This window comes from Anoplopoma fimbria, chromosome 1 (assembly GCF_027596085.1).
Source record: "Anoplopoma fimbria isolate UVic2021 breed Golden Eagle Sablefish chromosome 1, Afim_UVic_2022, whole genome shotgun sequence".
Taxonomy (NCBI): domain Eukaryota; kingdom Metazoa; phylum Chordata; class Actinopteri; order Perciformes; family Anoplopomatidae; genus Anoplopoma; species Anoplopoma fimbria.
Window position 1 is genome coordinate 3,961,771 of NC_072449.1, and position 22,414 is coordinate 3,984,184.

Here is a 22,414-nt window from a genome sequence, read left to right on the forward strand (position 1 = left end):
GCTAACTAGCGTCAGCACTGCTATGTTACGGTATTAACTGAGCTACAATGGACGTCTACACCTGCTGCTTTTGCTTTTTAATGATTAGAACAGTGAATAAAGACACAACCGGCTTTACAGGAACAGTGTTAGTTCTTAATGTCTCGATCTCCAGGTGATGTGGTGGTTCACTTTTACACTGTGATGTGTCAGCTTTAGCTTCTATCTTTATCTTTTTAATACATTTGACATCCTTGATATATCTTTAAAACACTTATTGAAGACCCTTCTGTCTGCTTCTCTCTGAAATCGCTTTTTCATTTTCCCCCAAAAATTGATTTCCTCAGGAAGTGCAGTTAGTGACAGTGTGGGCTCTATTGTAGGTCTTGATGAAGCTTGATGGCGAAGGATCAATTTCGAGCACACACAGTCATATTACTTAACATACACAGGAAAGCCATTACTTTCATAAGAAGTGTGATTAAGATTTTAACATCCGTAACCTCTCTAACCTCCATCTTCCTCACCATAACCTTCCCACTCTCCCAGTTCTTTCTTCCGCTCATACTGAATGAACTCCCTTCCGTCTGCATTTCCTCCCACCGCCGTTTCATTCCCCAGAGATAATAGTCATTTTTTTCCCCCATTTAATGTAAACATTTGAGTTGCATGACTTTTCTAGCTTGCTCATGCTTGTGCACATGCTCCTTCAGCACGGAAGGCCCGACCAAGAAATTAGCCCGAAAGAGCATTTGGCATTTATACTTAAAACACAGCATCACTCGACCTTAAAGCCGAGAGCAGAGATTAATCAAAGAGAAGAGTTTGAAACAGTAGAGAAGAGGAAGTTTCTGTCCTCACTGATTTAATGGCATTTAAACAGCTTGTCTCTTCTTAAGATACACTGAGCTGAGGAGACAAAACAGCCATAAATGGATGTAGGTGTAGACTGCTCACTTTGGGCAAACAGTAATAGCGATAGAAATAAAAAGGCAAGAGTTATAATACTGCTGATTTATTTAAGCCATGGAAATATCCCTTTTCACAGGCAGCCATTCCATATAAAAGGTCCACCAGTCAAATAGCTTGAATTGGTTTGGTTCAAAGAAATGTATCACCATTTTTGGAAACACACTTACTTACTGTATTCCCTCGAATTAGATGACTACAGCCACTTAGCTTAGATAAGTTGTGGGTTGAGTTGGATGACTATTTCTTGGCAAGGGCAGTGACTTCTTGGAGTCTCTGTTGGTTGTCTGGCAAACCTCACAGTAATGACACAACCCAGGAGCTTTAGAGCTAAGTGAACTTTAGAGGTGCTGGGAGGTGGATTTTGTCACTTTTGGACAAAGCCAGGCTAGCTATTTACCACCCGGTTACAGTCTTTATGCTAAGCTAAGCTTATATGCTTCTGGCTCTAGCTATCGATATTTGTAACTAATATCTGTTTTGGTACCTTGAGAAATATAAACATATTTTTGTACAAAACCTTTTTTTTAATATAATGAAATAAGTCAGATTTTTTCCAAATGTTATTTGTTGATAAGGAAGCCATACAGAAACTTTGTCTAAAGAAAATTGACAAAATTATGCTTAAAATCATCTGATTAAAGAAAAAGTAAACTCTACAACTTATCTTTCCAAACAATTTGCTTCAAGTATATATAAATCCATACTATACTAAAAGGTCTCTGATACATATATCACATTACGAATGGTGTAACATATGATTTTTGCTATAAGAGTTTGTGTTGCCTACTTGAGGTTGGGTATCCGCTCGGCCATGCCTGTGATACCAGCGATGATGTTGCTATGGGAGATCATGACGCCCTTGGGTATGCCCGTAGATCCGCTGGTGTACATGATGACTGCAATGTCCGAAGGCAGCGGCTGCTTACGCTCACGAGCTGCTGCAAAGTGAAAACACACACACACACACACACACACACACACACACACACACACACACACACACACACACACACACACACACACGTTAGTTAAATGTGACAAAAGTGCATTGCAGTAATTGCTTGTGACATTACACTCTGTGTGTTTATTGCTTTTATATATCAACTGACCAAACGCGCACACACAAGAACACAGAGTAACAGCCATGCTTAAAATAATACATCCATGTTCATAAATTGTCCATGCAGACACATTCTTGGAATAAAAAAATCCTCTGTGTGTTCCATTTGTTACATGTGTGCAGGATAAACATGATTAATAAAAGAAAAAGCACTGGATATATAAACAAATATTTAGTTCATGTAATTCAATAGAGGCTGAGTTCAAACACATGGATGGAAAAATAGTCAGCTGTGATATTAAACAACCAGGCTCCTCTTGGAACACTGGAGAGTTTGTGTCTGACTGTGCTGGCCAAAAAACACCATTTCTCCTCTTCCTCTCATCTTCCTTTAACTCTCTTGCACTTTCTTCTTTTTTTCTCCATTCTGCTCTTTCATCTTATACAACTTAAACTGTGTACTTAGATGGCACTATGTTGTCTTCTCTTAATCGAGCTCTGGTTGTCAGCTTAGTGTGTGTTTGTTTACTTTGGACTTCCTCTCATCTTGTAGACCAAAATCTAATTTTTATATGGATGTAATCTTTGATGTGGCATCCATGCATGTTTTCATGTACCTTCATATGTCAAGTACTATAATACGAGTGTGATTCCTCATAGTCAAAGGTGTTAAATGTGTGCAGGCTGTGGCGCTAACTCTAAAGGCCCGGGTTATGCTTGAAACTAATTTGTTCATTCTACTTGTCATCCATCTGAAGGCTCATTTGTAGCTGTTCCAAACAGCCAAAGTTGAAGATCAGAAAGAGGTGGGAGGTGCAATAAATCGTACAAATTGGAATGATGTTACACACTTTGCGACTGTTTTTTCTCCCAAGGAATTTATGACTTTGAATATAGTTTTGGAAGGTTAAAAATGTTGTCACAACCCTCCTAAATATGGTGTCAGAAAGGTGTTAGGGGGGGAGGCGGTTACTGGTGCTGGTCAAACATCCAACAAGCACTTCCTTCGAGGCATTTAGACTGAAAAGAGTCCTGCTTTAAAACAACTAGAATGGCTTTGTTGGTATGGGCTTGTGGCACTGGTGACACAATGAAATACAATCCAGGAAGTCCAGTGTCAGTAACAGATCTGTGAATTTGAAAGTATATCAGACACCTAAAAACCGCAAAAGCGTTCGCACTATGCGACAGGATTTTACTCCTCTGGAAAGTTATCACAGCAGCAACTATTCTACATTTTTGTCGTTAAAAAAATAGTGGTTAGGACGGTAGAAATACATTTTCTGCATTACAAAGGAATGTGCGAATGCATGTATGTGATATGCCAATGCAGCATTTTGCCGGAAAGAGTTGAAATTAATGAGAGGGATGCATTTTTTTCCCCACTGAGGTAACGTCTAAACACAGCCTTAGGGAGAGCCCTAAGATGACTTGTCATTATTTCCCATGATTCATTTGCATTGAGTTACAAAGTTGATGGACTGTTTGCATCATTGCCTGCAAGTGGGCGAGATTTACAGTCAAGGCCTCAATTTATTTTGGCAAATGTTTCTTTATAATCAAGGAATGCATAACTAGGAGAAAAGTTGAAAAGACAGACGGATGTCTAAACGACATGGCAGCGCAGAGTGATGATGGCTCTCTGGGCCTCCTGTCGGAATAAATAAGTAAAGATCAAATCAGTTTGAAGTGGGAAACAAAACCAGTTGGTAGTTTGCTCTGCTAGCAGCAGTGTATACTTCATTCCTCCGTGTTCAGCATGGTGTGGAACAAAAAACAGAACTAAGATGTCTGAGCGCAGCAGGCCCCCTGAAAAAAACTCCAAACAGAGGATGAAGAGCGACAGTAAATCACACTGCAGTCACAAAGGGAGGGCCTCTCTTCTTCCTCTTCCCTCTTTCTCGGATACGAGATATGTAGGAGTGTGAGCTCTGAGAGTTGATGTCATGTGAAGTTAACAGCACTGTGTATAAACACCACCCTGCCCTATATCCCAGAGCTCCATCCTCCCTTCCCAAACCTCCTTCCTTCCGTCATTATCTGCACATGACACTACCAGCTTCTCTTGTTTAAGGTCAGTCGGTTCAAGGGGCCACAATAAAAAGGGCGCAGAGTGGGCGATGACCTCTCATCATCCGTTCCAATCCACTCGCTGAATAAGCATCGTATCGACCTTAATCTGACACAGATGTGAGCACTTCCTCATTCACATGACCTAATGGGACCGATACCAATCGGCCCCCAAGAGGAAAGAACCCACCATGACCATCCAATTTAGAGAGGGACTATCTGTTACTAACCTCTAAGCTACTAAATGTCATGGCTTGTTAACAAAGGCCTGTCTTCAAAAACTGTTCAATGGTTTAAAGTGCCCAAGTTGATGGTTTGTTTTCTATCTTTTTAAATATACGAAATGGTGTCCCACAAGGGTCCATATTGGGTCCTATTTTATATGCATTCAAGTTCATCCTCATGCTGAGTTACGCTTTTGCATATGCATGATTGCAGTTTGTATGAAAAAGTTTTTCTATTTCTCTATGCAACCACAGACAGGGTCATTGTTATTTTTTTCTTTACAAGGCTATATTACAAGAACTGCCTTCTTATCTATGTTCTCTACTAGCAGCAAAAAAAGTAGTTGCAACCTTCGATAATGCTTTGATGCAAATTAACTTAAATGAGTTCCTAGAACCTGCAACAGTTTGGTGAACACTTCAAGTTTTTGGAATCTCATCTTGGTGTAAATAAAGGATTAAGGATCATTTCAGCACTCAATGCACTTGTCCTGTTACTGAATGACAATTCTTTCTTTGATGGATTTTGCTGGTTTTGTTCAAAGTCTGTTATCATTTTTTAACTTAGTTTATAACTCTTTGCCATTTGTTTTTATTTGTTTTTATGTGGTGCTCGTATGAAACCTTTACGCTGCAATATTGACAAAGACCCTGTTGGAAATGAGATTCAAAATCTCCATGTTGTATCTTGGCTAAATAAAGCAAATGGCGATGCAAAGTATGAAACACACGGGTGAAGCATTACATTTGTTAAATAGATTAAGTGCAAGGTGCTCTTTAGGTTAAGTGGTTGGGGCCAGGTATTTAAATATTTATCATACATGAACATGCTTTAATATTTCTTCGTTTGGAGTTTACCATTCTCAGGCCTGGCTCCCAGCTTCTGAACAGCAGCCATGTTGTGGACGCTGATGCCACGTGGATAGCCGGGCCACGAGGTCGGTGTGTTGTCCACTACAATGATGTGCTGCAGCCTGGGAACTTCAATCAGGATAGCCTGACAAACAAACACACACACACACACACACACACACACACACACACACACACACACACACACACACACACATACACATAAGCATAAGCACAAATATGACAATCATCAACATGCCATGAAAACCAGGTTTCGTCTTTGACAAGTAACTTAAGAAAGCCATGCACATCATCTTCATCAATATTTAGGCTCAGAGGGAATGTGTGAAAGGAGCAGAGGATCTGTGTTCATGCCACCTCGATAAAAGGAGAGATGTATTGCCAGAGCACCATCTGTCTTTGGGGATTGAACCTGTCCAAAAGGGTCCTTAACATCCAGCTCTAGCACTTCTCCATACAGATGCCCTTTTATTATTGTTGTAGTTACACAAACCAGAAACAATGAGATGTCAGGAACCACTGACAGACTTCGGACCAGTGATGTAAACACACCTTAACTTACTTCGCTTTTTATTTGCAGGAGTAGAGTTTTGTAGACTCAAATGAAGGGAAATGTATCGCAAAATGTAATATTTTGGTTTCAGGTGTGTTTTGACTTCTTTTATCAGTTATGGACTTTTTGTAATTTTGAAAACCTTATTTTTCCAACTTTCAATCTTAACTTTGGAAAATCATATGCACAGTTGCTCATGATAATTCTATGGAAGGATTGGGTGAGGCCAAAATTATACAACCAGGATCTCCCTCTATCATGGCCAAATACTCACGTTAAGTGTTTCTCCATACAATATATAAGTACTGATACTTGTTGATCCTCCCCTGCACATGCCATATATCTTATGAAGTTTAAAGTTGCATAAACAGATTTTGTTTGTTGGCGTGTCTTCAAACCTTGAGTCTGGTCTCCAGGAGCTCTCTGCTGGTGATGATGTGGGTGACCTGAGTCTCATTCAGCCCGTGAGCAATGGCTGGACCTCCCAGTGTGGAGTACAGGGTGACCACTGCAACACACATACCCATAAAACCAAACAGTTATCACAAAATACTGAATCATAGCTACACTACTGGCCTTGTTTCCTCTGTATATTTACACATCTGTCATGTGACACAGTTAATCATTGCTTTACATAATGTCACTGACTGAAATGTAGAGAAAGTACACATCTGTAAGATAACCTAAATAAAAAAGACAAGATTGAATTTGGTCCTTTTGGTAATGGATTGTTTAAATGATACTGATTTAGTGCTTTTTCGTGTTGAATTCAAATTGCAGGGCTCCAACTTCACCATTAAAAAATATATTCATATACAGATACATATTAATCAATGGAACTTGGTTACAGTGAATTAAAGTTGACCAATAGCCAGCGACCCTTTTGCAAAAATAATTTCTTGGAATCATACTTCTTGGACTTTTTTTTCCTGTGATCTGGCTCGTTGTCCAAGATGACTTCTTATCAGTTAGCCTTTTCCCAAATTGTCTGCCAGAAGTCTAAGCCAACATGTAAGGGAAACGTCACCAAACTGAGTCCAGAGATTTGGAGGCGTGAAGATGCAGTCAGTACATTGACTGGCTCTGTCTGATGCCCCTGTCAATCTCAAAATGTTCACTTTTGTTGAGATTACTGCTGTAGCTGTTTATGTTTTGACTCTATTGGAAATCTATTGTATTGGACTGTATATGAGATGATACACAGCTAAAAACAACAACAGAAATGGAGGACTAAATATTGACATTTGTGAATACATGAAATAACATAAATGTCTTTGAACTAGCCAATAGGGACACGTCTATGTGTGCAGAGTTATCATATAACCAGTGAAGCGTGTTTGAAGATGGATCATGTACGTGCTCTCTGTCTACACCGCTCCAGCCCTTCTGATTTGGCCCCTCCCACACCGACGACATCATCTGACCTCAGCAGAGCCTCCGAGCCAATGGGACACAAGGTCTCGCTTCCTGACGAGCACTCTTTTGGGGATACAAACAGTATTGGTATGTGAGTGTGTGTGTTTGAGCATCATTAGTTGGAGCTATTAAGTTTGCTGCCTTTAATTAAAATCAGATATTGACTCATTGTCTTTCACATCTGATGTAGTTTGATGACATCACATTGTGTTTCTTTGGAAAGACGTTAGCTCACTGAATTAATGTACAATGTCGTCAACATTTCACATAAGATATTAGACGCCCAAACGTTACACTCTTATGTGATTGTAATATGCTGATACATCAGCCTCCTTTCTTTTTAGAACCCATTAGCAGGGTTTTGCTCCCATTCAGACACAGATGTTGGGTGATAAGATCTGGCCCACAGTCTAGTTGGATGGTGTTGAAGTCGAGGCTTAATGGAGGTCAGTTTTTGAAGCTGACTTTGTGCATGGAGGTACACATCATGTTGTCAGGATGAAACCCGCCATGGTCTTCCCCAAACTCTTGCCTCAAAGATGGAAGCTTGTCCAAAGTATCACTGTATGCTTGTAGCATAAAGAGTTTCCCCTTTATTAGAACCAAGGGGCCGAGCCCAAAACCAGACAAAAAGTCAACCCAGTCGGCAGGAAAGATGTTGGCATTGTACGTTTCTGCAAACGTGTCTGAACCCCAAAACATTTTATATCAGCCTTGTATCGCGCCTGCAGAAATGTACAAAGCCACATGGTTAAAGTTGTGAAACGATTGGTTGGATTTAAGAAGTACTTGGTTAAAGTCAGAAAAAAACATGTTTTTTGTTCAAATAATAATGTAACAAGGTAACGTAATAAGGTAATATAAGAAGGTAACAAAACAATGTATAGCAACAACTTCATAACAATGTAACGTAACAACGTAACGCAACAACGTAACATAACAACTTCATAACAATGTAACATAACAACTTCATAACAATGTAACGTAACAATGTAACGTAACAACGTAACGCAACAATGTAACGTAACAACAACTTCATAACAATGTAAATGTAACGCAACAACAACGTAACTTTATAACAATGTAACAACAACGAACATAACGCAAACAACGTAACGCAACAACGTAACATAACAACTTCATTACAATGTAAAAAAAAAGTAACAACATAACATAGCGTAACAAAGTAACGTAAAAACACAGCGTAACAACACAACAACGTCACTACTGTAAATAACTAACAACCGCTCTTAGCAGACTTTCATACGTAACTTAACGTAACAATCATAACACTGTTACGTAAAAAACAAGATGTCCCGTACTTCACTGAACAATCTATTCTGGGCTTCAGGTTTCCACAGCACACTCTTCTTAGGTTTCCTTCTGAACCATGATTGGCTCCAAGTGGTTTTGATATTTCTGTTTTTAAAAAGATACAGATTTTGCTGTGTGAATAAGTGTGTGCTAGTTTTTGTGCTTGTGTGTGTGATATTATTGATCAGAGCGCCAAAAGAAAACTGGCTTCAGCTTAACTTTTGCATCTCGGAAAGTGGCGGGAGGATTGACAGACAGACACAGGGTCTTTAACCCGTCCTCCCTACACTGACACAGACACATGGGTTTATGGAACCCGGGGCTTAAGTGACACATCACATTCATGCGTCATGGAGCTCCAACACTTCCTGCTCCGCTGCTGTGTGTGCGTGAGTGAGTGTGGATGAAGGCCGTGACACCTCCAGCCGTGAGATCTAAACACTCGATCAGGCTCCAGCTTGAGACACACACACACAAAACGGGCTACAGGTCATTTGAATTCAGAAGACTTTACTAATGTCTTGGCTTCGCTCAGTAGCACTGGATGGAATATTTGAACTTGGTCACTATGCATCCTTTGGTGAACTAGCGAGGTCTTGAGAGGGTCATTAACACGTAAAAAGAGTTATGAGGTTCATGAGGAGTATGAATGCTGCGTAATATCTGCTTGTTGAAGCTCTTAGCCTCATACAACAGTTTGTACGATATCTCGTTTTTCCTACAAAAATCCAGCAACACATGCCAATTTCTGCACGTTACATGCATAGAGTCTTTTCAAAATAAACTTCCATCTTCACAGGAAACAACTTAGTGAGGTTTAGGAAAAGGTTGGGTTTAGGAAAAGATCATGAAATATTGGTAAGTTTTTTCAACAAAACTACTTAGTGTTTAGTGTTTAGTGAAAATATTGTGAAATACTTAATTAGGTTTCGGCAAAGATCGTGAAGTACTAGGTTAGGTATAGGCAACAAAGCTACTTAGGTTAAAAAAATGGAAGTGACTTTACTGAAGTTTTGAAGTTACGTTACAAATAAATCAGTATACTTCTTGTTTCACATGCGGCACAAACAGCGGACTCCTGGATGAATAACTGATTTTTGTTTGACATTATGGATATATGCGATCTTAAAACTTCCTGGTTTATGAGTATGATTTTTTGGGATATCTACGAATTACAGTGCTGTTTTTCGGAAGACGTAGCTCCGAACGCTGTATGAGAACAGCCTGCATATATCGCGTTTGTTTAACTCGCATATATGACAAGTGCATAGAACTTACAAATGATGAGCGTGTTTGCCTTCTGACAAAGAGCCAATAAACAGTAAATACAACACACACACACACACACACACACACACACACACACACACACACACACACACACACACACACACACACACACACACACACACACACACAGCAAGTGTTTAAGTTCACTGGGGGCCTTTGGCTGACTCCTTGATGCCTCTGTCAACATCAGATGCTCACGTAGACTCTCTCACCCCTCTTCTGACGCCAGCTCCCCTCACTTCTCTCTCCCCCCTCCATCGCTCTCTCCAACCCCTTAACTCCCCTCTGCCTCCCCCACGCTGTGTGTGTCATTCACTGCGCCGTGGCCTTCCACTGTCCCACTGTTTGCAGTGTTTGCAGGAGAGAAAGATGCTTTTGTAAAGATGCTGTACTGGTTTGTTGCATGAAGCGTATGCTTAAGAGCACAGCCAGTTTAATGAAGCATAAAGTGAAGCACACAGAGGAAATGAAGGGTCTTTTCAGGACAACTGAAATGATTTAATGAGCTTAAATGTTGTTGTGGATGCTCAACATATTAAGGAGTTAAATCAGCGAGGCATTCCTTTGAGCAGAAAGCTGCTGCTGCACTGCCCTCTGTAGGTTTAAAGTGCAAAAATAAACTTTTCTCTTTATTTTGTCTTCATTTTAAGTTCTTATTTTGTGCCCTGTAACAATCAGCCTTGTGCTAATGTTAAATGAGTCATCTGGACTCATTCACTGGAGAAGCCAAAAACTATTTGGGGCTGAAAACTGCAGAATTTTACTTTCACTTCTGATTATTCGTTATATGACAAAGCAAAGTACCAGTTTCTTTTTGTTAAGAGTACAACCGGTAAGTGGTGTGATGTGCTTGTATAAAATAAAAATGCACCACTTTTGAGAGTGTCTCAATCACAAGAAAATTAAACAGATGGAGAAAAAAAAAAAAGGAAAGAAGGAAGTGGGACTCTTATGTAACAGCACAGAAGACATTGACCTTCTTTTGTCTCAGCTGGGCAGTGTGAACACACACACGCTAAAGAAAAAGGCTATTGATCAGACTAATTCAGAAACATTTGAGATGCTCAGTGTGAAAGAGCAAACTGAAGAGAACAGTGAACACAGAGAAGGCTTTAAAGTTCCAGTCCAGTGAAACCAAAACTGATCGTAAAACATTGCTGAACGAAATGGCAAATATCTGAAACCAAATGAGGAGCACGAGTTCATATTTTTAGCATATAAACCAGAGCTGCTACTATAATTTCATTAGTCTTTGGACAGATTATTCTGTAACGAATTTCATAATCTAATATGCTTGAAAAACAAAATGACAACACACAAACAGCATCTTGTTTTTCATGTATTACTTTGATTGTTGTTGTTTTCTGCTCATTTTTGTGCGCTTCCAGTTGTCATAATGATTTGTTGTATTCTTCTAAATGATATGGACTTACGTGGGAAGTTGTACATGAAGCACGCCTGTGCCGTGACGATCCACTCGGCCCGAGTCTCGCAGAAGATGGCCACGTTGTGTTTGGGCCGTTGACCCAGTGACGCCAAACCGCTGCCCAGCTGGGACGCCGCAGTGAGGATTTCCTTATAGGAGAGCCAGCAGTACTCACCCAGAACCACCTGCAGGAGGGAATGTGGGAGGATGAGAAGAGAAGAGCTGTCATAGTTTTTTAGCAAAAGGGGAAATAAAAAAGGTACAGCAGATAAACGGAAGGAAGGATACAAAATCTAAACAAATTAAAAGCCCAGTATCCTGTATTCTCCTCTAACCACAGATATTATATCCCACAGTTACATGTTTGTCCTGTTTCATATTAAAAAGTCCTCTTTTAGTTTCATTCTCTGCATGAGAAGAAGATAAACACACAGGATTCTGGATCTACTCTTCAACACTGTAAACACTGATGACAGTAAGATTCCACAAACTCACACCAGTGAGGTTATACTGGCTCCTAGTGGTTAATAGACAATAGTGCACACAAACACACCCTGTAATGATGACCATACAGTACTGGTTTCCACTTGTTATGAGGAACAATAGCCAGGAGCTAAACAGCTAAGACGTGTTCTTGCAGCATTAAATGTTTCAACAGTGGGTTTTAACGGGATTAGAAGGATCAGGGCGGTGGGATTAACGGGGTAAATCGGACGTACGCTCAAAGTTGGCTGTGCAAACTACAAAACACACAGATAACACAAAGAAGTCCGCCGGGCAAAGTTTACCCTGAATGCTGAAGGTACTTTGTATTCTATAGATGAGATGACAGGCTGGGAAAACATGCTTCTAGCCACAACTGTCGACGTTAGAATTTCACTCCTTTTTGGAACAAATTCTGGATTATATTCTTGAAAAAATCTCTCTTTCCTGTTTCCTTTTTTTCATTCCACATTCAGTAAAATTGATGGAATTTAAGCCGTCAAGGTTTAATTCCAACTTTGTTTCCAATGCTACAAGAGGTTTTTCTATCATAGAAAAACATTTGAACACTGATATATAAGAATTATCTAACGGCTTCACTTGCACTCGCATAGTTTATTATTTACTACTCGTTCTTACTTTTCAATCCTTTGAGAATCAAAAGTCTTGACACCACTCTCCAGCCCTGTCTTATGCAATCTCTTATACTGTTCTGGGTTCTTAAATGTTTTTATACTACAGTTAGATACCACAAACAGACTTTGAAAGGATAAGTCTGGTCATTTTCTATTTTTTTTTTCAACAAATCCCATGAAAAACAAAACTACAACTGAAAAAAACTAAATCTGATAGATCTCTTCCTCTGTGCCACAGAGCTGAGAGACACCACTTTCATTGGATGGAGTCACATGGTAGGGCCTGTTTACGTGGTCATTTGGTTTCCCTAATTCACTGTATTTGCGAGGTAGTATTGGTAAGAATGAAATGTATGATTAAAATAATCAAGTGAATGAAACAAAGTTCATTTAATCAAAGCATTCTTTACTTTTTTTTTTTACTCATGGGCCTGAAGGCTCTGCCATAATTCAGCCAAACACAGAGACACTTCTCACATGACTTTCTTTACACCTTTTATTACAAATATGACACCATTTGGCACTAGATTCATTCATGTTTTTATTCTATATATATATAAAAGTACAATACAGACTTAATTTTATGTCGCTTATTTGATTTCTTGCAGAGTAACATTAAGAGTTCGATAATGCTCTCATGTCTGTATGCTAAAAATAAAGTTACCTGTTTCCAGTGTTTATGCTAAGCTAGGCTAACGGACTCAAGCTTCTATTGAATGTATATATTTATGAAAGTGGTATCAGTTTATTCATTTTACTCCAATCAAAATCTAATAAGTTTAAAGTGGAACTTTTCCTTTAGCGTTGCGTTTAATGCCCCGTTTTTCTCCCTTACTGCTTTCTGTTACCATGTTGCATCACTCTTTACCTTCTTGAACACCTTCCCGTTGCCCTGGCGCTCGTCCTCCTCACTGATCACCTCCCTCGTCCCCAGACAGTCCCTGTGAGGGAACCTCAAGGCCGCGTACTCGAACATCTTATCCAGGGTGTCCACCCCAGGGTGCAGCGACGTCGCCAGCCTCTTGGCGGCGCTCACCGCTCGGTAGGGGCCCTCGGGGTGTCCCGCCATCGAGCAGGCCTTGGCCCTCTTGGCCCGCTCCTCCTCTGAGCCGTAGCAGGCCTTGTCGTGTCCGGAGAGCCGGCTGAGGACGAAGGAGGGCAGGAAGGTGATGGAGGTGTAGATCCACACTGTGAGGCGGAAGAGGAGCAGCAGCACGGGGTTCAGGTCCTCCTTCTGCTTCATCCTCTGTGACGCTGTGAAGACGAGGGGGAGCAGCGAGGAGGGAGGACGAGTGGTGAGAAAAAAAAGTTCCTACTGTTTCAGTCAGTCCTTCTTGGATTCTGTCCTCTTGTCCTCCTTCTTGCTTTCTTCTAGAGAGCTTGACTTAATAAGATTCCAACAGGTCCACACTTCTGGAAAATAAAATGACATTAATCTGGAATTAGAGCATTAAATTCTTTTAACTAGTTTCAAAATAAGAGCATGCCTGTGCTCATAATGACCCCCAAAGTACAAGAATCTCAACTCATTCCGAAAGGGAAACTAAACCACGAGTCACATGCACTCTAGCACTCGCAGAAAAGCAGAAGGGAAATTGTGTCACTGGCAAACCGTGTAAAAAAAACAAAAAACACCGGCTCTTTGTTTCGAATGTTCCTTCTCCTTCCTCCTGCATATTGATCCAAGGCACTCACTCACCGAGAACACAGCGTGGACGACTGTCAGTGTCACGCACTGCTAGAATCAAAGAGAAAAATAAAAAACAAAGAGAAAGAAAGAAAGCAGCAGGGAAAGTGTCGAATAAAACACAAACAAAAAGAGAAGAATACAGAGGAGCAGAAGTGAGGAAATGAGGTGGAAAACTCTAACACACTGGGTGTGAGAAGGTGTATAAGAGGTTTCTGAATGAGCAAATGTGAGTGACGGGATAGAGGCCTCCAGACGTGGAGGAGACGGCCGAGAGAGGAACAAATAAGTAGCAGGAAAGAACAAGCTGTTTAGTGTGTGAACTGCCAAGTAGCAGATCCACTGGCTGCTCTGCTCCCATTAAACTCCATGATGTCAGATTTAGAGAGAGTGTAAACTGACACACATCTCCTCAGCTTCACTGTATGAGTTTGTTTTTTCGTCGTTTTGATTATGAAAAGTCTGCATCTTAGGACACACCCTCATTATTAACTACTAGACAGGTGATGGAGATGATAGTCTGGGAGCTGTCCAGAGTTCTGAACTGAGATCAGCGTTCAGGTTATCTCGTCACCATGAGCTGAAGGGCTTCCTGTTAGCATTAGTTCTCTATATGTAGACTTAATAATAATAATCATAATAATTATACATAATAAAACTAATACTTATCATTATTATAATAAAAACAACAACAACAATAATATTAATAATAATAGTTATAATATGATATGATAATAATGATCATAAAAACAACATTTATACTAATAAAAAACAATATTATTACTAATATTAATAATTTGTATAATAACAACAACAATAATAATGATAATATGAATCAGTATTAAAATAATAATAATAATATTAATAAGAACAACAATAATAATAATAGTACATATGATAATCATAATCACAATCATGATAGTAATGATAATATAAACAATAATAATAATAATAATAATAAAAAAGAAAATGAATACTTATATTAATAATTTGTCCAATAATTATAATAATAATTATAATAAAAATAATAATAATAATAAAAATAATAATAATAATGCCTTACATTTTCTATAGTGCTAAAAATGATCCAATAGGGCTTGATACAGTCTACATGGCTTCAAACTCCCATTTGAGGCCACCAGTGTGAGAAATAACCCTAATGCTTATTGACATTTCTACTCAGTCCATCAACTGTCAATGTGCAGCTAAAAAGAAGTGTCAAAATGGTGCACACACACACACACACACACACACACACACACACACACACACACACACACACACACACACACACACACACACACTCACACTCAGTCTATTCCAGCAGAAGTAATAATACAGAATTCATACGAGGGAGAGGCTGATCGCACCACATCCTTCCCCTCACTAAACAGTCCACTGACGTTCACTACTCGTTTCCCAAAAACACTCACCCCTCAAGTGTCCCTCAGAGACTCATAAATAAATCGAGGGTTTTTACCAGCGGGGCTCTCCAGGACTACCATCTGTTCCCTGTGGGACGTGGACTCTGCAGGGCTGTTGTTCTGCTCGGTGTCGGGTTTCACGGCCTGGAAGCCTTTGCTTCATCACAGGACGCTACGGCTTCCCAAAACTGCACCGATATGCTTTACCCCATCGCTCACTATCATCCACTGTTTGCCTGTTGGTTTTACCCTCTTTCAACTCAGTTTTCTTTTGTTTTTTGCAGAAGGTCAAGGTGAATAAAATAGAGGTGATAGAGCAGTCTAAATGACTATAGAGGAAAAAGGCAGAGCATCAACAGATGCATGGTGCTGCTAGACTTCAAATTCTTCTTCTGCTGTTTGACAATGAGCTGAAGTTTGACGTCTTCTGTAAAAAAAAAGGCTGCAATAACAGCTTTAAAGGTGCGAGATCGTGCTAACAGTGCTAACAGTACAAACAACGGCGAAAGTGCTGACAGAGCCAACAGTGTTTACATGATGGGGAACCGGAGGGTGGGAGCTACTCTTTTGCCAATGTGCTGTCAGTATTGACACTGGATATGCCCTAAAGCATCCCCTGCTTTATGGTCTGTTTGACTCTAAATGGAGCATCATTTACTAAATGAACATCATGCTGTATTGAAGAAGACTTGAAACTAGAGATTGAGACCATAAACTCATGTTTACATCATAGACTTCTATACAACCAGAGGAGTCGCCCCCTGCTGGCCAGTAGAGAGAATGCAAGTTTTAAGACATTTCAGCATTAGCTTCACTTTTCAGCTCTCAAGGCTGCCATCCGCATAGCACTAACATGTACCAACAGCATGCACGGTTGGCATGGCTATGTAAACAAAGCCAGGAGAAGCTCTGATTATAACCCAGATAGGGAGAGAGACTTCCTTCTCAGCTCAGCTAGACTTTACTCCACTATATCTTTACATAGATTATAGTTGTTTGCTGCTATATTAAGGTTCAGAATGATAAATACTGCTCCTTTAAATGAACCCAGCATTTTAATTGAACTGCTCAATTACTTGTTTTTTTTTTAGTGGTTAGTCTGGACTGAATCTGAAGGCTCTGAGATGTTTAAGGTGTATTCCTCCAATTTAGTATTGCACTTGGAGAGATATTTAAGAAAACTGGTAGAAACCAAAGCAGCGTAGGTAAAAAATAAAATCACCCTGATAAGGGTCAAACTCTGGAAACACTTGAATCTCGATTTCCCATTATGCACTCTCTTTTGTTTGACCCTTCCCTGAATGTTAAACACTTATGTCTGAACTTTAAACTCCACACCCTTCTAACTCTCAGTAACAAATCTGAAGCATTGATATTAAGTATGATATTGAAATTGCAATGATTTTAACACTGAGAACACTCACATTTGAGAAGCTGCCGGGACCACTAAACGTTGATTAAATTTCTGTTAAACAATCGACTAATCATTTCAGCGCTACATGACATAACAGCGGCGGTTGCTATTGTGCACCGTACCAGGTCCCACTAGTCAGATTACACAGACAGATAAGGTGAAGCAGTCATAGAAGGGCGGAGGTGGCAACATGTAGGAATAGTAAGAGCTAAATGCATTAATAAAGATCAAAGATTCAACTGTAAACACACCGATTTACCTGTTTAACATGCCTTAATAATCGCATGTAATGTCTTCCTTTTGTTTTATTTTGAAGGCTGATTTATCAGCTGATTTAAAAACTTTGCACAGCAGCTCGATTCTAATCTCTAACTTTTAAAAGCAAAGAAATGTGGTTTCGTTATTTGTAGGTGGCTTTATGCAATAAGCAGGACTAATTGGGTAATATTGTGACATGGTCTGTGTAGTGGTGGGGTGAGCTGGCATGTACGTGTGTGTGTGTGTGTGTGTGTGTGTGTTTGTGCATGTGCTTCCTCCAAGAGATTGTGTGAATGGGCTCTTTTGTGCACCGACGTCATCGCGGCTTTCGGCCCACTCAGCTAAGCAGGCCGGCCTCTGCAGCCTTGCAGAAAAGTTCAACATAACCATTGTGGTGAAACGACTGCAGCGACACACGACTCAGGCTCGAGGGTCAGACTGTGTGTGTGTGTGTGTGTGTGTGTGGGTGTGAAAGAGATGCTTGTTGGTGTGTGTATGTGTGTGGGCGTGTGGAGGTGCGGTACAGATTTGCACACATTGAATGAAAGCTGTTTGCCAAATTTCAAATAGGGACATAATCAAGAGATTGCAAAAAGCAACCGAGGAGTTTTTGGAGTTTGATTTTGCTGAGAGCGAAAACACAATCGGTTGGATTATGTGGATCAGACGGCAGCTTTCTCTCCTCTCTCGTGTGCACACGGTGACATAAACTACTGGCAGACATGACAACATATTCCTTTCTCTACTGTATTTATACAACATGTTCCTCCAAGAACCCTTAGATATTCCACTGCTCCTCAAACCCAGCAAAAAGGAAAATTGAAGATGTAGTTTTTTTTCCACTTATGCTCCCAAACTGTGGAACAGCTGATCCCAAAAATATTAGAGAAGCAGATGACATTTGTTGACATTTTCAAGCATCATTTAAAAAACTATCTATTTCACCAAGCCTTTCTTTTTCAACAGAACTTTATATGTGCTTTACAGAGTCCCACATCTGTCTTTCAAATTATCTTCTATGTATTTAAACACTTTTATATATATACTATACATTTGTATTATCTGTTTAATTATTCGTAATTTTAATTTTTTCCAGTCTTCATTCATCTGTTGAAATTCTTTGATTGCACTACAAGTTTAAGTGCATAAAGCATGCTCTGTAAAAGTACGTTTTTAATTTTTTATTTATTTTTTAAATGTGCAAAACTTTGAGCTACATAGTCGGTTTGATATTTGATATATGAATGAAGAATATTATTAACTGCTAAATCAATAAAAAAAAGTATTTGCATCTGTTTTATGAAAGTTTCTTTATCGAGTACATAAAAACCAAGAAAACTTTTTCTTTTAACCCCACAATACTGCAGAACTCCGAGAAAATATGGTTTCCAAGGACGACGAATGTTTGTCTGTGCATTTACTAATCGAATCAGACCGTTCCTTTGGGAGACAATAGTGCCTCAGTCTGAAGTTTACGAAAGCTCTCGAATGGAACTGTATCATTTGGTAACCGTCTAGTTCATTTCAGTGCATTAACATATCTTTATAGAAGAGGGAAAAGCAGCAGAATGAGGTTTTAAAAGTTAGTGACGACTGTGGTAAAAAAAGTTCTGGCCTTTGATAACAATATATGTTATAGAATGTGTCCTATTTATGTGCATTTGATAATTGTATATATGTCTAGCAAAATAAATAAAAAAGTGTGCTGATGTTTGAAACAGCAAATATGCTCATTGCAATGAGTATATGAGCTAATAAAATACTTATTAATCAACAAAAGAACAAAAGAAACACAACATATTATGGATTTAAATGTCATTATAATGGTGGTGTCAACAATGAGCCACAGATGTTCAGGCTGCAACATCCAGGAGCTCTAACCAGGGTCACCCAAGCCACTTCCGGTTTAGACTTTCAAAACAAGAGGTTTCAAACACTGTTGCATAGTTTTTGAGTGCTGTTAATGATTCATTTCATCTTCATTTGTGGCAAAACGGTCAAACGAGGAAATGACTAAAAATGAAATGAAAAAAAAAAAAGAAAAGCACATAAAGCAGAAGGAAATAAAATGTAAACTAGTACAACACCTATTTTAAACATAGTGATGAATAAATAACACATAGGCAGTTTAATGTTTTAATATTTAGAATAAAGGTTTTTACTGCCTTTTCTTTATTTCTTTTTTTGGGGCAACTTGCAGAAGCAACCCGCACATCTGGATAGAAGAAGCACTACCCTTATTGTATTCATATTAGTTGTTGCACTTATTGAATTAGTATTCGTTTACTGCACTTATCCTATTCGTAGTAGTTTGTAGCACTTATTATATTCGTATTAGTCTGTTGCAATTATTGTTTTCGTAGTAATTTGCCTCTGCACTATACTTTTGCTCTGGTTTATGCTTTAAGATGCTTGTTTAAGAAAGGAGATGCACTTATGACTTCTGGTGACTAGTAGTTCTCTTGAATACCTATGTTGAATACACTTCCTGTAAGTCGCTTTGGATAAAAGCGTCTGCTAAATGACTGTAATGTAATGTAATGTAATGTAATAGAAAGACGCGCATCTCAAACATGCACCTTAAAGACAAAATATAGAGAAATAAAGAAACTCACCAGATCACCTGCAGAGACGACTCCACACCTCCACCGGCTCTCATCCAAGTCGTGCGTCGTGATGCTGGTCTGGTGGAGGAGGAGATGGAGGAGGAGGTGGTGGTGGTGGTGGTGGTGGAGGACAGACGCACGGACGGAATTCCCTGCCTTGTGATTGGACTGGTTGAGGTGGCGCGTGCTAGGGGCCGGGCCAGCATTGGGAATAGGAGGGCTCGTGGGAGGGCTCGTGGGTGACAGCATGGGGTTCATGCGCACAGACTCAGTGAGTGATGCTCACAAATATTATTATTATTATTATTTATATTATCATTCTTGGTGATATACATGTTAACTGAGTCATGGTTGCAGCAACAGTGTGATTATAGACTTCAATCAGTGTGCTATTGCTGTTATTATAAGTAGTCTTAATATATGTAGTTGTATAGTATGTGTATTTATTGTCTGTGTATAGTGTGTAGTTAGTTGTATTGTATATAGTATGTGTATTTATTGTCTGTGTAGTTGTATAGTATGTGTATTTATTGTCTGTGTAGTTGTATAGTATGTGTATTTATTGTCTGTGTAGTTGTATAGTATGTGTAGTATTTATTTATTGTCTGTGTAGTTGTATAGTATGTGTATTTATTGTCTGTGTAGTTGTATAGTATGTGTATTTATTGTCTGTGTAGTTGTATAGTATGTGTATTTATTGTCTGTGTAGTTGTATAGTATGTGTATTTATTGTCTGTGTAGTTGTATAGTATGTGTATTTATTGTCTGTGTAGTTGTATAGTATGTGTATTTATTGTCTGTGTAGTTGTATAGTATGTGTATTTATTGTCTGTGTCTGTGTAGTTGAGCTGCTGCAACACTTGAATTTCCCCCATGGGGATCAATAAAGGAATATAATAATATATGAATCATTTATGTCATATACATTGAATGTGTTGTATCTCTGTTATGCTGTTCATTCTGTACACATGACATCTATTGCATTCTGTCCATCCTGGGAGAAGGATCCCTCCTCTGTCGTTCTCCCAGAGGTTTCTTCCTTTTTTCTCCCTGTTAAAGGGGTTTTTAGGGGAGTTTTTCCTGTGAATGTGAGGGAAGGACAGAGGATGTCACATGTGCACAGATTGTAAAGCCCTCTGAGGCAAATTTGTAATTTGTGATTCTGGGCTATACAAAATAAACTGAATTGAATTGAACTTATTTACTTATTTATAGTACTTGTTGATCTTGTTTGCACTATCCTCTCTGCTGCTGTGATCCTGCAAATGTCCCCGCTGTGGGACTATTATCTTATTTTATCTTATCTTATCTTAATTTAAACCAATATATGAGGGTGGGGCTGGGGTTCAACTTTACAGAATACCCCACTACAACTACTACCCCCGATCATGCAGAACTAGAAAACAAAACTCTGCGTATAGTATCTCAGCTGGACACAATGTCCTACTGAGAATTGTCACTTTGACACAAACAGTGTAATTCATAAAAGCCCCCCCACTCCACGAGCCCAAAACACACACACACATACATACACATGAAAAGTAAACAGGGTCATCCTCATATGTACGTATGCTGACGTGACCTACTTTAATACAGACATACAGGGCTGTAAGTGCTACCTTCTGCATACAATACTGATGATAATGTTGATCTGAAGCAGAGCAAATACACTTTTTATGATGTAAAATATATCGTCTTTATTCTCCAATATAAGATAAGATAATCATATAGTCCCACAGCGGGTACATTTGCAGGATTTCAGCAGCAGAGTGGACAGTGCAAACATACAAACAAAAGACATAAGTAGAAAAATGAGATCAACACTAGTATATTACATAAAAGTAAAGGTATGATAAATAAGTTAAAAAAAATGGGAAAAGAGCAAAAACTAAAATATGATATTTTCTGACTGAATGGTTGTTAATATTGCACAGGTTATTTATATTGCACATGGAGGAACAGATGAATGAGGAATTGTCAGTTCTTTGATTCATGCATTTTGAATATTTACCTTTTTTTTGTACTATCTTCATGTTGACTTCTGTATTGTTATGAACCTAAGAATACATGGAGATATGAAAGTGTGCCCCTGGCAGTGTGATGACTCACTCTGCGGTGTCATGCGGTGGCAGTGTGACATATCACGGAGACAGAAAGACAAGCAGATGACCGACAGACTTATTGCTGGAAAACCACTCTGTCATCTGATCACTAGTCAGAGAATATAGATAATTCATCATTTCATGAAGAGGAAGTCATCAGTTGTCTTACCATTAAGCACCAAATTAAAAGGATATATATATATCCTCTAAACATGACAGAACATGTTTAATGAATATTAATATATTAATATTTTTTAATTAAAGGAATCTTGATAATCCTGCCATCTGCCAGTTCTCACATGAAGATGTAATCTATTACATGCTGTGCAACAATCTGTTCTCATAGTTGTTATTGTTAATACCCTTGACAATGTCTGCATCATTATTTCAACTGCATTCAGCCCCTGTTACCTATTTTTTATTTGTCGGCTTTCTTGTCTAAAATCCTTGAAAACGTGGTCTCTAGGCAACTTTTAGACGTGTTGGAAAAAAGCAATGTATTTTTGATTTCCATTCTGACCTTCACCAGAAACATTCCTCTGAGATTTCTCTCCTCAGGCTCACAAAATGATATTTGAACGCAGCTTGATTCTGATGAGAGCACAATATAATCAACATTTATTCATTA

At 39.1% G+C, this 22,414-nt stretch overlaps 1 protein-coding gene across 1 annotated transcript in view; it reads right to left on the reverse strand.

Moving 5' to 3' along the window:
• acsl3a (acyl-CoA synthetase long chain family member 3a) overlaps nt 1–19,766 on the reverse strand; it is a 30,472-nt gene extending 10,706 nt beyond the window's left edge. The window contains exons 1-6 of the mRNA XM_054621879.1: nt 19,694–19,766; nt 13,164–13,708; nt 11,185–11,362; nt 6,130–6,239; nt 5,164–5,302; nt 1,739–1,889 (exon numbers count right to left, since the gene is read on the reverse strand). Of these exons, the coding sequence (XP_054477854.1) occupies nt 1,739–1,889; nt 5,164–5,302; nt 6,130–6,239; nt 11,185–11,362; nt 13,164–13,538 (953 nt within the window). The 5' untranslated portion in view covers nt 13,539–13,708; nt 19,694–19,766. The remainder of the gene's footprint in view (nt 1–1,738; nt 1,890–5,163; nt 5,303–6,129; nt 6,240–11,184; nt 11,363–13,163; nt 13,709–19,693) is intronic.
• Nucleotides 19,767–22,414: the final 2,648 nt, after the last annotated feature.